General features: G+C 55.5%; 1 protein-coding gene across 1 annotated transcript in view; it reads left to right on the top strand.

Moving 5' to 3' along the window:
- The first annotated feature begins 6,618 nt into the window (after positions 1-6,618).
- Positions 6,619-13,432, top strand: part of PCDH12 (protocadherin 12) — a 10,013-nt gene continuing 3,199 nt past the window's right edge. Inside the window, exons 1-3 of the mRNA XM_074916607.1 lie at positions 6,619-9,388; positions 9,890-9,984; positions 11,158-11,309. Of these exons, the coding sequence (XP_074772708.1) occupies positions 6,722-9,388; positions 9,890-9,984; positions 11,158-11,309 (2,914 nt within the window). The 5' untranslated portion in view covers positions 6,619-6,721. The remainder of the gene's footprint in view (positions 9,389-9,889; positions 9,985-11,157; positions 11,310-13,432) is intronic.

The following is a 13,432-nucleotide window of genomic DNA, read 5'->3' as shown; positions in this document are numbered from 1 at the left end:
CAAAACACTTTGCCATTGTTCAGGTATTTCAGGTTGTCAAACTAAAAGCAACGAAAACTGGCAGTGAATGGTGGTGCTGGTGGGGCTCCAGTTTCTCCCATATTTGCCCTGTGCTCTGATTCTTCCAGCACAGCCCAGGAACCATCAGCAGCCCCTTCTTCTAGATGACCTTTTCTGGAAAGATCTACTACTGAAGTTCTGGCCTTCAGGATTTTTTCCTTATTTTTCATTTGCAAACAGATATTAAATACAACCTTCTAAAATAGAGGACAAAAAAATACTGTAAGGCTCATAACAGCAAACTAGATCATATAAGCAAGCAACAATCTTTTGCCAGCTTTCTCCTCCAAAAGGACACCAAGGGTTAAATTTCAACTCTGCTTCTCATTGCTTTCTCCTACACAATAAAATGTCATTTTTACAGATTCCCCTCTTTTACATTTGGCCAGCTCTACTGCTATCCGCTTATAGGATTGCTCTTTGTAGCACAAGACTTTATAAAATGTGTTAGGGTTCTCAAGCGGTAAAGGCTATGCATGCAAATTATCATAACATTATTACTCTCTATTCAAACACCAAGCTTGTTCCAGTTTATTTCAGTTATAACTTTTTTCCCCTCCTTCACAATAATCTTTTTATGAACATAGTGCAACAATAACTCTCCTTATCATACTCTACACAGGGGAGCTTCTGGAGCACAGCAAGCAGGAGCTGGCAGAGACTTTGCAGTTCGTTGCTTTTCTCAAAGCCAGATTGCTGCCTTAGGAAGCCTTTAAAAGCTGCTACATCACCTATTAACTCTGCCCTGATTCGGGATTGCCTGCACCTCCTTTTATTTCCCTCCTTAGCGGGGTGTTCAGGGGGAGCACCTGTATAACCCCTGCACAGGCACAGGGCTCCAGGAGCATTTAGTGGGGACTTTACAGCTGGGGCTGTAGGAAACTGGTGAAGCCGCCCCTCGATGGCTGGGTTCAGTTTTGGGCCCTTCACCCCAAAAAGTCCATTGAATGACTCGAGCGTGTCCAGAGAAGGGCAACGGAGCTGGGGCAGGGTCTGGAGCACAGGTCTGCTGGGGAGCGGCTGGGGGAACTGGGGGGGTTCAGTCTGGAGAAGAGGAGGCTGAGGGGAGACCTCATGGCCCTCTGCAACTCCCTGCCAGGAGGGGGCAGAGAGGGGGGATGAGTCTCTGGAGCCAAGGAGCCAGCGCCAGGCCCCGAGGGAATGGCCTCAAGCTGCCCAGGGCAGGGTCAGGCTGGCTCTGAGGAAGGATTTCTGTGCAGAAGGGGCTGTTGGGCGTTGGAATGGGCTGCCCAGGGCAGGGGGGAGTCCCCGGGATCCCTGGAGGGGTTGAAGAGTCGGGCTGAGCCAGCGCTGAGGGATCTGGGGGAGTTGGGAACGGTCAGGGGGAGGTTCATGGTTGGGCTGGAGGAGCTTCAAGGTTTTTTCCAACCGAGATGATTCTGTGATTCTGTGAAACTCTGCTTACGCCACTGCAGGGTTGCCTAAAATGGTGCAAAGTTGCGGGAGGCATCCAGAGCATCGCAGAGGCTGGAGGGGAGCTGCGGCGTCCCCCAGTGCCCCCCTGCAGCGCGGGGAGCCCGCTGAGCCCCGCCGGCACCTCAGCCTTGGGGTGCGGGAGGGCAGAGACCCTCTGGCCGGGAGTTTGCTGCTGGCCGGGGCTCGGTGCCTCTCGGGGGGAGCCGGGGGCTGCGGCAGAGCCCAGCGCGGAGCAGCAGTGGGCTCTTGTGGCGGAGGCAGCCAAGTGCAGGCAGGGGCGCAGGCAGCAAGCTGGGGCGGTGGCGGCTCCTGCCTCTCCCCGGCACCGGGCGAACGGAGCTGGGGCGAGCGTGGGTTTGGGGGATGTGCCTGGTTTGGGGCTCCCCGGTGCAAGGAAGGCGCTGCTGGAGGAGGCTGTGAGGAGGGAGAGAGAAGCCGTGGCTGGTGAAGGAGGAGTGAGGACCTGAGCAACCCAGCCCCAAAGGGTCTTTCAGCCAGTGTCTGCCTACGGTTTTACAGAGGAGAGGAGCACCAGGAGAGGCAGGGCCCCCTCAGAGAAGAGCCATCCACCTCTTGCAGATTTGTGTGTGAGAGCGTGAATCATTTCCTTCCTCCTGAGAAAGGTCCCTCCAGAGACGCCCCAATCCCTGCCGGCAGCCGAGGATGGGGCAGGTCCTGGGTCACCTTGCCCATCTGCACTCAGCTTCTGAAATATCTACTGCACAGAGAGAGATTAAGAAAACATTTTTTTTTTTTTTTTTTCTGCTGAAAAGGGAGTGACACTTCTAGAGAAGCAAAGCCTATTTTGAAGGGCTGAAAATTGAGACAGTTGAGGGGGAAAAAAGCATGATCCCAGGTATCAGGACACCAGGTGAGGAGAAGCAGCCACCACTTGTTCCATCTAGATTTGCAGTTGTCCTCCTGCTGAGGATGGTGCGCTGAGGTACGGAGCTGAGCCTGGAAGAGTGTCCCACCTCAGAGTGCATCCTGGGCTCTGTGTCCTCACCCTCAGACTCCATTTCCCACCCCGTGGAGCAGCTGTAGGGCAGAGATGAGACCAAGTCCTGCTTCCCTGAGTGGTCCACAGGATACGGTAATCCCCAAGCACACTAACGAGGCCAAATCTTGGCGTGTCTTTAGTTGTGCTGATTTTGAACTCTTCTCCTTTTGGTGACGTTTTTCGTTATTAGACTTGAAAAAAAAAATTCACTTCCCTTCTCATTTTTGTGTTGCCCTGTGCACCCTGCTGGAGATGTGCAGCACAGCTTGCGGTTCCCAGCTAACGCCAACCCAAACCAAAATGACAAACAAAATGTGAAGGCTTCCAGCTGTGCAGTGAAGATCAAAATAATACGGTCAGGCTGCGCCCTGCCATGAGATGGACGGCGAGTGTGTGGAGCCTCGAGTACAGCTCTGCACCCCTGCGAGGCGGGGGTGTCCCCTGTGTCTGTGGAGCCTGGAGAGCAGCTGAGCTTCGGAGGAGCCACATTTTCACACCAGTAAATAGCATTTACATCTGCTTTGGGCACTAACAGCATCACACACAAGCTGAAGAATACTGCTACAATAACTGAATATAACCGGTGCTCTGAGCTTTAAATGAAAGGTTTTAGGTGCAGCCACCCTCCTAGGGGGGGAATTTTATGTTCATAGACACATTATCTGTGGAGGTCTTGAAGCACCTGTGCGTTGGAAACCTGCCTCTGTGTGAACAGGAAACAGGAGACTGTTGTATTTTTTTTTTTTTTAGCACCAGATCTTATTTTACTGTCTGGAGTTCTGACAAGTCTCAGCTCAAACCCATTTTTCTTTTCTATTTTCTTTGTCAGCATTACTCTGCCCATCTTCCACTGAGATGCAGCTGGCGTGGTTTGCAGCTCAGCAATGCTTTCGCAGAATCCTGCAGCCATCCTCTGTGCAAACTGCTAATGTCCTGATGGCTTGAGGTCACAGGTGTAGTCTACAGGGATTATTCCTGAAGCATCGTAATAATTAATGCATTATCTCCTCCAGCTCCTTTTCTCCTGGACAGTCCAGATCTGTCACCAGGGCCGGTATCTGTGCAGCCAGATGGGGACAGCACAGCTGGTGGGGGATGGTGCACAGGAGGGGGTCACAGCCCTCATCTCAGTGACTGTGACTTCTCCCAGCACCAGCACTGTCACATCAACTCTTCCCTATGGTGGCTGAGCAAACTGCGGATCAGAATCCCATCTCCCCTTTGGGGAGAAAAAGAGCGATTTTGCATCAGCACTAGCGTGGCCAGCAGGGACAGGGAAGGGATCTGAGCCCTGTGCTTGGCACTGGTGAGGACGCACTTCGATGGCTGGGTTCAGTTTTGGGCCCCTCATCCCAAAAAGGCCATTGAATGACTCGAGCGTGTCCAGAGAAGGGCAACGGAGCTGGGGCAGGGTCTGGAGCACAGGTCTGCTGGGGAGCGGCTGGGGGAACTGGGGGGGTTCAGTCTGGAGAAGAGGAGGCTGAGGGGAGACCTCCTGGCCCTCTGCAACTCCCTGCCAGGAGGGGGCAGAGAGGGGGGATGAGTCTCTGGAGCCAAGGAGCCAGCGCCAGGCCCCGAGGGAATGGCCTCAAGCTGCCCAGGGCAGGGTCAGGCTGGCTCTGAGGAAGGATTTCTGTGCAGAAGGGGCTGTTGGGCGTTGGAATGGGCTGCCCAGGGCAGGGGGGGAGTCCCCATCCCTGGAGGGGTTGAAGAGTCGGGCTGAGCCAGCGCTGAGGGATCTGGGGGAGTTGGGAACGGTCAGGGTGAGGTTCATGGTTGGGCTGGAGGAGCTACAAGGGCTTTTCCAACCCAGATGATTCTGTGATTTGGGGCTGCAGCAGCCTGAAGGGGCATCCTCCCTCTAGCTGGTGGGGTGGGGCTGCACCAAGCAGGGTCCTGGTGTCAGGGGGAATATAGCTCCTGGAACAATGGTGATGAGTTAAATGTGGGGCACTTGCTGAGGTTGGTTTGGGAGGTGATGGGAAGAAGGATACCTCTTGCAGGGCTCTTTGGGAAACCCCACAATTCTCAGGCATAACATTTATTTCCTTTCCTTGGTGATATTTCAGTGTGGTTCTTCTGTTCCTCTCTATCCCTGAGAAGGAAAGGCATGAGAAGAGGGAGATGGAAGGATGAGACTCCCCCCAGCAGGAAGTGGCCTTCCCACCCCCCCACCCCCCAAAATCAGGGCATGGGCTGGGAGACATCCGCTTCTCCATCCGCAGCTCTGCGGGCAGCCGGTGAGCGGGAGAGCATCCCTCCGGAGAGCCCGCGGGCTGGCTTTGCTCAGCTGAGGAGGAAGCGCGAGCACAAAGCAGGGAAATGACTTGGCAAAGGTCACCTGGAGCTGGGGCTGAGCCCAGGAATAGCACCGGGACTCCTGCCCCCCCCCCACGGCTGAGCTGCACTGGACCTTTCTCCTGGTGTGCTGAGCATTGGCACTAACCCACCCCAGGGCGAAATGGCTGGTCAGCACTGGGCTGGTTTTGCTTTTGCTGTTAATTGTGGCACTAAAACTGACCTAATAAAGAAAAGTGATGAGAACAGAGATACAGGTGATGGGGAGCTTCAACTGAAAAAATCAGAGCTGTGAGGGGGAGGAGGGAGGAATGGGAGTAGGATGGGGGTACAAAGGTGCCCATCAAGGCTGGAAAAGCAGGATGAGAGCAAGGTGGGGAAGCCACAGGGCTGCTGGAGTCTGCTTGGTAGATGTAGGGGCCAAGACAAAGATGATGTGGCTGGTGGGACCCAAACCACCCCATGAAGATGCTCTGCTCTCCATAACTGCCAGAGAAACTTCTGGAGTGACCTTCCCTGTCCTGAATGCCTTAAATCACCTTGAGACCCGAAGTACAGCCCAGCTTGATGTAACTGGGCTCTGCAGGCAGCCTGCTGCCTGCTTAGGAGGAATACATGAAACAACTTCAGACTGTGCTACCTACACACACGTGCGCAGCCAGCCAGGGAGCGCGTGCTATGGCCGTGTGGCCACACGTGGGCTGCTCAAAGGTGGGGCCTTGGTCTAAGGTGCTGAAATAAGGCAAAGAAGGGATCTGGTGATGCAAAATCATTGCTGGGTGAGGAGAGATGCTGGGGGAATAAAAGCAGAGCCAAGCTGGGGATAGAGCATGTGCCAAGATGGGGGGAGCCGGCCAGGGCAGACGGATGTAGGGGATAGGGAGAGGCCTGACAGGACACAGCTCACATCTGTTAGAGCCTCCTTTCTTTCCTTGTGCCCACCTGCCTGTGTTTGATGTGGCAACTCTCCCAGTGATTCATTAGCTCCTTTTGGTGTGTCCAGATGCAAATGAAGCAGTGACATAATCAAAAGCCATATGTTGGAAAAGGTGACGTGGGTGCGTTGCCCTCAAAACTGACAGCAAAAGGCAGAGCAAGGAGCAGGGATGACATGCCGGATATATTTGAGAATAAATCAAAGTAAGTCAGAAGTCTAACAGTGTGGGGAACAAGTCTTTAGGTTAATTCAAGATCAGAAGACTGTCATCGCTGGTCCTTGAAGACATCTTCTTGAAGCACGAATGAGGCTTTGCAGGTGGGTTAGAGACCGTCTGCAGGAATCGTGCCTTCTGTAAAATGCAGCAGTGATGGTACCTACAGGTTGGAAACCGAGGGCACTCCCACACCCCTCTCCCAGCTGGGAAGTCCAGGAGCCCCCACCCACCCCGGCACTGTACCAGCCCAGTCCTCCCTTTTCCTGTAGGTGGGGTTTCCATAGGAAACGCGGCTGGTCCACCTCCCAGCCCCGGCCCCGCCGGCCGGACGCTGCTCCTGGGCTGAAGCTGCGGCAGTGGGATCCCCTCTGCGCCGAGCTGAGCGGTTCAGCCCGGGGAGCAGCTGGCTCTCCCGGCTGTCCCCCAGTGATGGCAGGGCGGGGGACAACTGTTGGACTCGCTCGCTATTTCTCCTCCGTTCCTACCAGCGGCTGGTGCTTGTGGGACGTGGCGATGGGAGAGGATGCTGAGGACTTGCGATCCCCGTAGGGACCCTCCGGGTATGCGGCGGCAGGCGGACAAGCCCGCGGCAGCGTGCCGGGGCAGCAGGGTGGTGGGCTTCGCCAACAGCATGCTGCTGCTGAGCCGCTCCGCTCTCCATCTCCCAGCCTTGTGGTGGTACCTCTTCCTCTCCGCCGATGCCCAGGAGGTGGCCACGTTCACGGTGCAGTACCGGGTGTTCGAAGAAGTGCCGCAGGGAACGGTGATAGGGATGTTGGCCGAGCACTTCGAGGGGGGTGAGAGTGGCGAAACAGCGGACACCTTCCAGCTGATGGAGACCCCCGGGAGGTTCCCGCTGCATGTGGGGAGCGGGGATGGGGTGCTCAGCACCGCCGGGCGGGTGGACAGGGAGCAGCTGTGCCGGCACAGCGATCCCTGCTGGGTCTCGTTCGACGTGCTGGCTGCCCGAAACCTGGCTCTGATTCACGTGGAGGTTCAAGTGCTGGATGTCAATGACAACGCGCCGCGGTTTCCCACACCGGAGCTGGAGCTGGAGATGTCAGAGAGTGCATCCCTGCGGACACGGATCCCGCTGGATCGAGCCCTGGATGCTGATGCCGGCCCCAATGCCCGCTGCTCCTACGCCCTCTCCCCCAGCGAGCACTTTGCTCTGGAGGTTGTCTCCAGCTCTGATGGGACCAGGCACGCGGAGCTCGTCGTGGTTAAAGAAGTGGACCGGGAGCTGCACTCTTCCTTCGACCTCGTGCTGACAGCCACTGATCATGGGGAGCCACCAAAATCAGGTACTGCTTTAATTAAAGTAATCGTCCTTGACTCCAATGATAACAGCCCCATCTTTGCAGAGAGCTCTTTGATGGTAGAGGTTCAGGAGGATGCTCTGCCCGGGACCCTCCTTGTGACAGTCACGGCCACTGACCCTGACCAGGGCCGCAACGGGGAGATCGAGTACAGCCTGAGCAAACATGCGCCCCCGGAGGTGCTGAGCGCTTTTGGCATTGATGCCCGCACAGGCAGCATCATCCTGAAGCACCCGCTGGACTATGAGGAAACCCACGCCTACGAGCTGGATGTGCAAGCCCGGGACCTGGGTGCCAACCCCATCCCAGCGCACTGCAAGATCCTGGTCAAAGTCCTGGATGTCAACGACAACGCTCCTGATGTCCACGTCACCTGGGCCGCACGGGTGCCCGTGCTCTCTGAAGCCCTCCCCAAAGACAGCTTTGTGGCTCTGGTGACGGCCAGCGACCCCGATTCGGGAAGCAACGGGCAAGTGCTTTGCTCCCTCAGTCAAGGGTATGAGCACTTCAGGCTGAAGAGGACCAACAGCCACAGCTACGTGCTGATGACCAACGCCACGCTGGACAGGGAGCTGCGTGCCGAGTACAACCTGACACTGGTGGTGCGGGACCAGGGTGACCTCTCCTTGGCTGTGTTGAAGCACCTCACTATCTGCATCAGTGACGTCAATGACAACGCCCCCTCCTTCGAGAAGGCCACCTATGAGGCTGCCGTTGCTGAGAACAGCAAAGCACCTGCCTTCTTGCTCACCATCCGTGCCAGCGATCCTGACCTAGGTTTCAACGGGAAAATCACCTACAGCATCCTGGACTCCTCTGCTTCAGGTCTGGTCTCGATTGACCCCATGACTGGGGATGTTTTTGCCCTGCAAGTTTTTGATTATGAGCAGGTGAGGAGCCTGGAGTTCCTGGTGACAGCAGAGGACGGTGGTCACCCCAAGCTGGCGTCCAATGTCTCCGTCAGGCTGTCTGTGCTCGACCGGAATGACAATGCCCCTGTCATCATTGCGCCAGCGCTGGCGGGAGGCATGGCCACGCTCTCCATCCTGGTCAATGCAGACACGGGGTGCTTCTGGGTGGCCCCTGGGAACGAGAGCGCCCAAGGGACTGCAGTGGTAACCAATGCAACCCTCGTGTCATGCACCAGTGCTCCCCTCCTCTTCACCATCACAGCCAGGGATGTGGACTCTGGCATCAACGGGGCTCTCCGGTATGATTTGGTGGGTGGGGATGATGCTGGGCTTTTCATCCTGGACCCTCTCTTGGGGCAGATCTTCCTCAACGCCAGCAATGCCAGCAGCCTCGCTGGCAGCGAGTGGGAGCTGGTGATCCAGGTGAGCGATGGGGGGGACATCCCCCTGCACACCCTGGCCCGGATCCGCTTAGTTTTCCGGCATCACGGGGCATTCTCCAAAATCTCAGCGCAGAATCCCGGGTGGCTGAGCCCCTCTGTGCTGGCTGTTATCTGCCTGGCTGCTCTCCTGGGTGGGTGCCTTCTCCTTTTGGCTTTAACCCTGTCTTTGCGTAAGAAGGAGAAGAAGGATGGCATGGCCTACAACTGCAGGGAGGCAGAGGATGCCCGCAGGCAGCAGCAGCTCAAGAAGCCGCACAGGCAGATCCAGAAGACGGATATCCACCTCGTCCCGCTGCTCCGGGGCCGGCCCCGGGAGGCTGAGCCCCCCCGGCCCTGCCAGGAGGATCTGCCTGGCACAGCCACCCCCATGCCAGGGGGTTCCCTGCAGGCTCCCCTCCACCTCACCCCCACTCTCTACAGGACCCTGAGAAATCAAAGGACCCAAAAAGACTCAGACGAGCAGCAGGGGACCTTCAACCTGCCCATCCTCCAGCGCCGGCCCTGCCAGCCCCACAGACTGAAAAATTTGGCCAAAGAGGCTGTGAGCTCCCCGGATGCACAACCACACTGCAAGAGCTTGGTGAAGCCATCGCAGGGGCCCGTGGGAGAACCCCCCCTGCCACCCAACCAGCCCGTGGGTGCTGGTGGACCTGGGCAGCCCCAGCCCCACCAGCACATTCTCAGGAGCTTGGTCCGGCTATCGCTGGTGGCGCTGGCAGAGCAGAGCCCCACCGGAGAGTTTGCGATGGAGTCACCCCCGGTGCAGGTAGGAGCTGTTCCACGCATTGACAGGGGTGTGTGGCCCCCTTCCCCCCCCTCCAAATCCTCCCTTGCCCAGGTCCTGCACACCCCGGTGTGGTGGGAATGTGCAACCCGATGGACTTTGGTTGGTCTCCTGCCACCCCTGGGCAGTAGGGGCTGGGGACGATGAGCAGCCGCCTCGCCATGGGCAGGCCCTCCCCACGCCCAACAGGACACCCTGGGAGCTGGGGTGGAGGATGGTTGTCACGGGGAGATGGGGACAACCTTGTGCTCGCTTCCCCAGGGCAGCAGGCTGGCAGGGAACGCTGGCAGGGACGGCGCAGGGGAAGCGCTGGGGCCAGGTGGGCTGCCCGGGCCCTTGTTTTCCTCCTGCGTGGGGATGCTGAACCATCTGCGGGAGGAGGAAACGCTATAAAAAGGCCAGGGGGGTTCGGAGGGGACGTCCTGGCAGGAAGCAGCTTGAGTGGCAACCGCCAGGGCTCAACAGGCTTTTCCTGCCTTACAGCAAATCTCCCAGCTGCTCTCCCTGCTGCACCAGGGCCAGTTCCAGCCCAAAACAAACCACAGGGGAAACAAGTACACGGCCAAGAACGGCAGCAGGTAAGGCTGGCTCTCAGCCCTGCCATTCCCTACGCCCCGTTCCCTCGTGTCTCTGCTGCCTCTGCTTCGGCCCCACTGGCCCCATGAGCCTCAAGACACCAGGGCAGCAGGCACGCAAGGCAAAACCTTGTCCCCAGCTTTGCTGACCCAAGATTTGGGAGGCAGCTCCTCCCTTCAGGGGATGGCTGTGATGTTCTGGTCCGGGCTCACCATTGGTATCCAGTGATCTCCTAGAGCTGCTCTTTGTCTCCTTCCTGGGACACCTTTGGCAGCTCCTTCCATACTCACCTGAGCTCCTCCATGGCCATGAACCTTCTGCTATCCTTGCTGGGGGGACACTGATGTGTTAGAGTGTGATGGAAAGGTGCACTCAGGAACACAGAGGGTCCTAGCTTTGGAGGCAGCAGCATGAGGATGAGTTTTCTCATGGCTCCAGGTACCTTCTTAGAGATTCTGTTGCCTGTTGACGTGAGTTCAGGGCCAGGAGGTTAGCGAGGGAAACACTGCTAGCAGGGACGAGGACTGATATCCCAACTGTGCACTGAAGATGTTCCCAAACTTCACTGCATTCCCATTAAACTATGCTGTTGACATCTCCTGAGGATGCCAGGGCTTCATCACTGCCTTGCCACATTCCCCCCGTCCCCACCTGCCCAGGCCATGGGCAGACCCAGCTTTCTCCACCCTCCTCCTCATCATCTCCATCTGCTGAGGATGGAGAGGGAAGGAGAGCTGTCCTGGGGCTACTGGGTCAGGGCTGGGCTGGGCTGCTCCTCCGAATTCACAGGGAAGAGCCAGCAGCTCCCCGTTTGCTCAGGGCCTCCCTGCAGAAGGCTAAAAACCCTCTTGGGCAAGAAATGTGGAGCAGCTCCATGTGTAGCCCAGCACCCAACCAGGGCCCGGTTTTCAGAGGGTCCATGGCACTCCTGATCTCAGTGCTTTTGTTCATGTGTGTGTGGTGTGGTTTTTCTTAGAAAAAACCAAAACCAAAACTCATTAATTGGCAGAGACTGAAATGATTATGCCTTCGGTACTGTGATGCACTGAGACGATGCCCACACCCACCTCTGGGTCATTTTATGAGGGATAAAGACAACCACGTTCAAAGCAATCAGTGAGGTAGGGTTGTATTAAGTGTTGAAGTGTGACTCGAGTGTTTTGGCCCCCTCTCAGGGCTGCGGGGCTGGATGCTGACTGCCTGAGCACGAAGGACAGTGGGCACGGCGAGAGCGAGGCAGAGGATCGTGATTCGGAGAGCGGCTTCGAGCTCTCTGTGCAGCAGCTGGTGGGAGAGGAGCTGGAGACCCTCCTGGAGCCGCAGGCAGGTGAGGTGGCCTTGTTACTGGGAGCATGCTGGGGCTGGTGGGGGGCTCCAGCAGCAGGATCTCCTCAAATAACACACTAACCCCATTCAGAAGATAAAACTGGCTGGCCTGCAGCAAGCCAGGTGACATCTCATCTCCTAGGGTGGCTCTGACCACGGCAGATGCCTGGGACAGCATGTATGGACCATCCTATGCTTTTGGTACCAGGCAGTTTACATCAAAGGGACTTGCTGAGCTTCACGTTGGATTTTTTCATGTGTTTAATCACTCTTCGTAGATTTTTCCTCCCATGGATCTATCTGCTGCTGTTCAGTGGATTTGTGCAGTTGACATCTGTGGCGTAGGGGTGAAGTCCAGTTTAACTATGCAGCATGTGAACTGCTTCTCATGCTGACCTGGGCCCCTTCGTTTCATGGTCTCCTAGTCCACGAAGAGTGAGAAAGGTAAAGAGTTATCCTCATCAAGCCCTTCAAGATATTAAATATCCTTTGAGCCCCATCAGGCTCCTATTTCCTACCAGGCTGAACTGGCCCAGTCTCATCTCCTGTGACCAACCTGATACTAATTTTAGTGTATCTTTAATGAGAAGGGGTGACCAGAATTGTGCGCAGTGTTTAGGATACATCTACGCTGGTGGTATAAGGAGGTCTTCTGGTTTGTTCTTCACTACTGTCCTGCCCAAGCTCCATGCTGAGCTCTGTTACCAAACTTCACAATGACTCCCGAATCCCTCCTCTGTGTGGTGGAGAGTTATCAGTATATGATGTGTTGTTCTTTGTGATAATTCCTCTGCAGTTGGTGACATGGAAATCCGCCAGCCACTTTTGCTCATGGCATTAGGTCCTTCAGCAACACTCTGCTTTTATGTCAACACTTCAGTAGAGTCAGCACCAATGTCATCCACTGTTGGACAGATACTCTAGGATGGCCTCCCTTTGTGGGGAAGATTTATTTATTCCTACCCTTGCCTCCCAGCTTTTAACACATATTAGTGCTTAACAGAACGTGGCTGTTAATTCAGGGACAGCTCAGTCCCCTGAGAGCTTGGCTGGTGCACTCCTGCAAGCTCAGGTGTCCTCTGTCAACCAGGGCTCTTCATCCACCTCTTCCAAAGATGCCAACAAATTTGCAAAATGCAATTCCCTGCCTTGCAAATGTCACCTCAGTTCTTGTCCAAATAGCAGGTACTCGGCTATCTGCTGAGTTTTGCATATAATGATTTCTATGAATCTGCCTGCACTAGATTCACCCTCACGTGCTTAAAAACTCATGTCACAATTTCTACCTTCCTCTCCTCTGATACCGTGTTCATTTGAAGCAGTAGTTAACGAACAGCAGTTAATAAACCAAGCAATTTCATATCTGAGTTCCTCTAGCACTCCAGGGTGAATACCATCTGGGTCTGACATTTTCTACACGTTCCTTTTATTGATTTGTTCTAAAAATCTCTTCTACTGGCATTTCAATTTGAAAGAGTTGGGCTGACTCATGTCCTGTAGCAGAAATTTCATTGTGGAGCCTCTGCGCTCCTCCACAGCAAGAGGAACTCATTGAGGTTTGCTGCTGTAGTCATTTTAATTCCAGAGCTGGGCATTTTCTGTGCTCTTGCTTAGAGGGAGAACCATGCTGCTTCTGTCTGTTTGCCTTCCTGCCCTTTTATTCTAATAAGGAGCCAACAAAGGAAAGCCTGAGTGAAATGAAAGCTTCCTTGCATTCCTGCAGCCAACAGTGGGGAGAAAACAGGCTGCCCAGCTCCATCCCATGGGTGTACTGGCATGCACTGGTCCCAGTAAAGGGACTGGTTGACCTGCTCAGCACATCTTCCCAGATTCAGTCCTCCCCAGACAGGCGGCATCCTAGAAAATCTGTGCTATGGGGACACATACCCATGAAATGCCATCTCCCACGCTTCTTGTATTTGATAAAAAAAAATCCCTTTTGCCAAATCACTGGAATTTCAGAGTGAACACCAGTGGTGCATGCTGAGGCTACGCCAGCGTGGCTTCCTGCCCACACAGTAGTGCTGGACATGACAAGAGGCTGCCCTGTTTCAGTGGTGAAAAACAACCTTAACCATGAGCCCAGACCTTCCCAAAAAGGCAACAGAGCACAGACGACAGAGC

Source organism: Athene noctua, chromosome 12 (assembly GCF_965140245.1).
Source record: "Athene noctua chromosome 12, bAthNoc1.hap1.1, whole genome shotgun sequence".
NCBI classification, from domain to species: domain Eukaryota; kingdom Metazoa; phylum Chordata; class Aves; order Strigiformes; family Strigidae; genus Athene; species Athene noctua.
The sequence above is the reverse complement of the archived record's forward strand: the minus strand, read 5'-3'. Positions and strand labels throughout refer to the sequence as shown.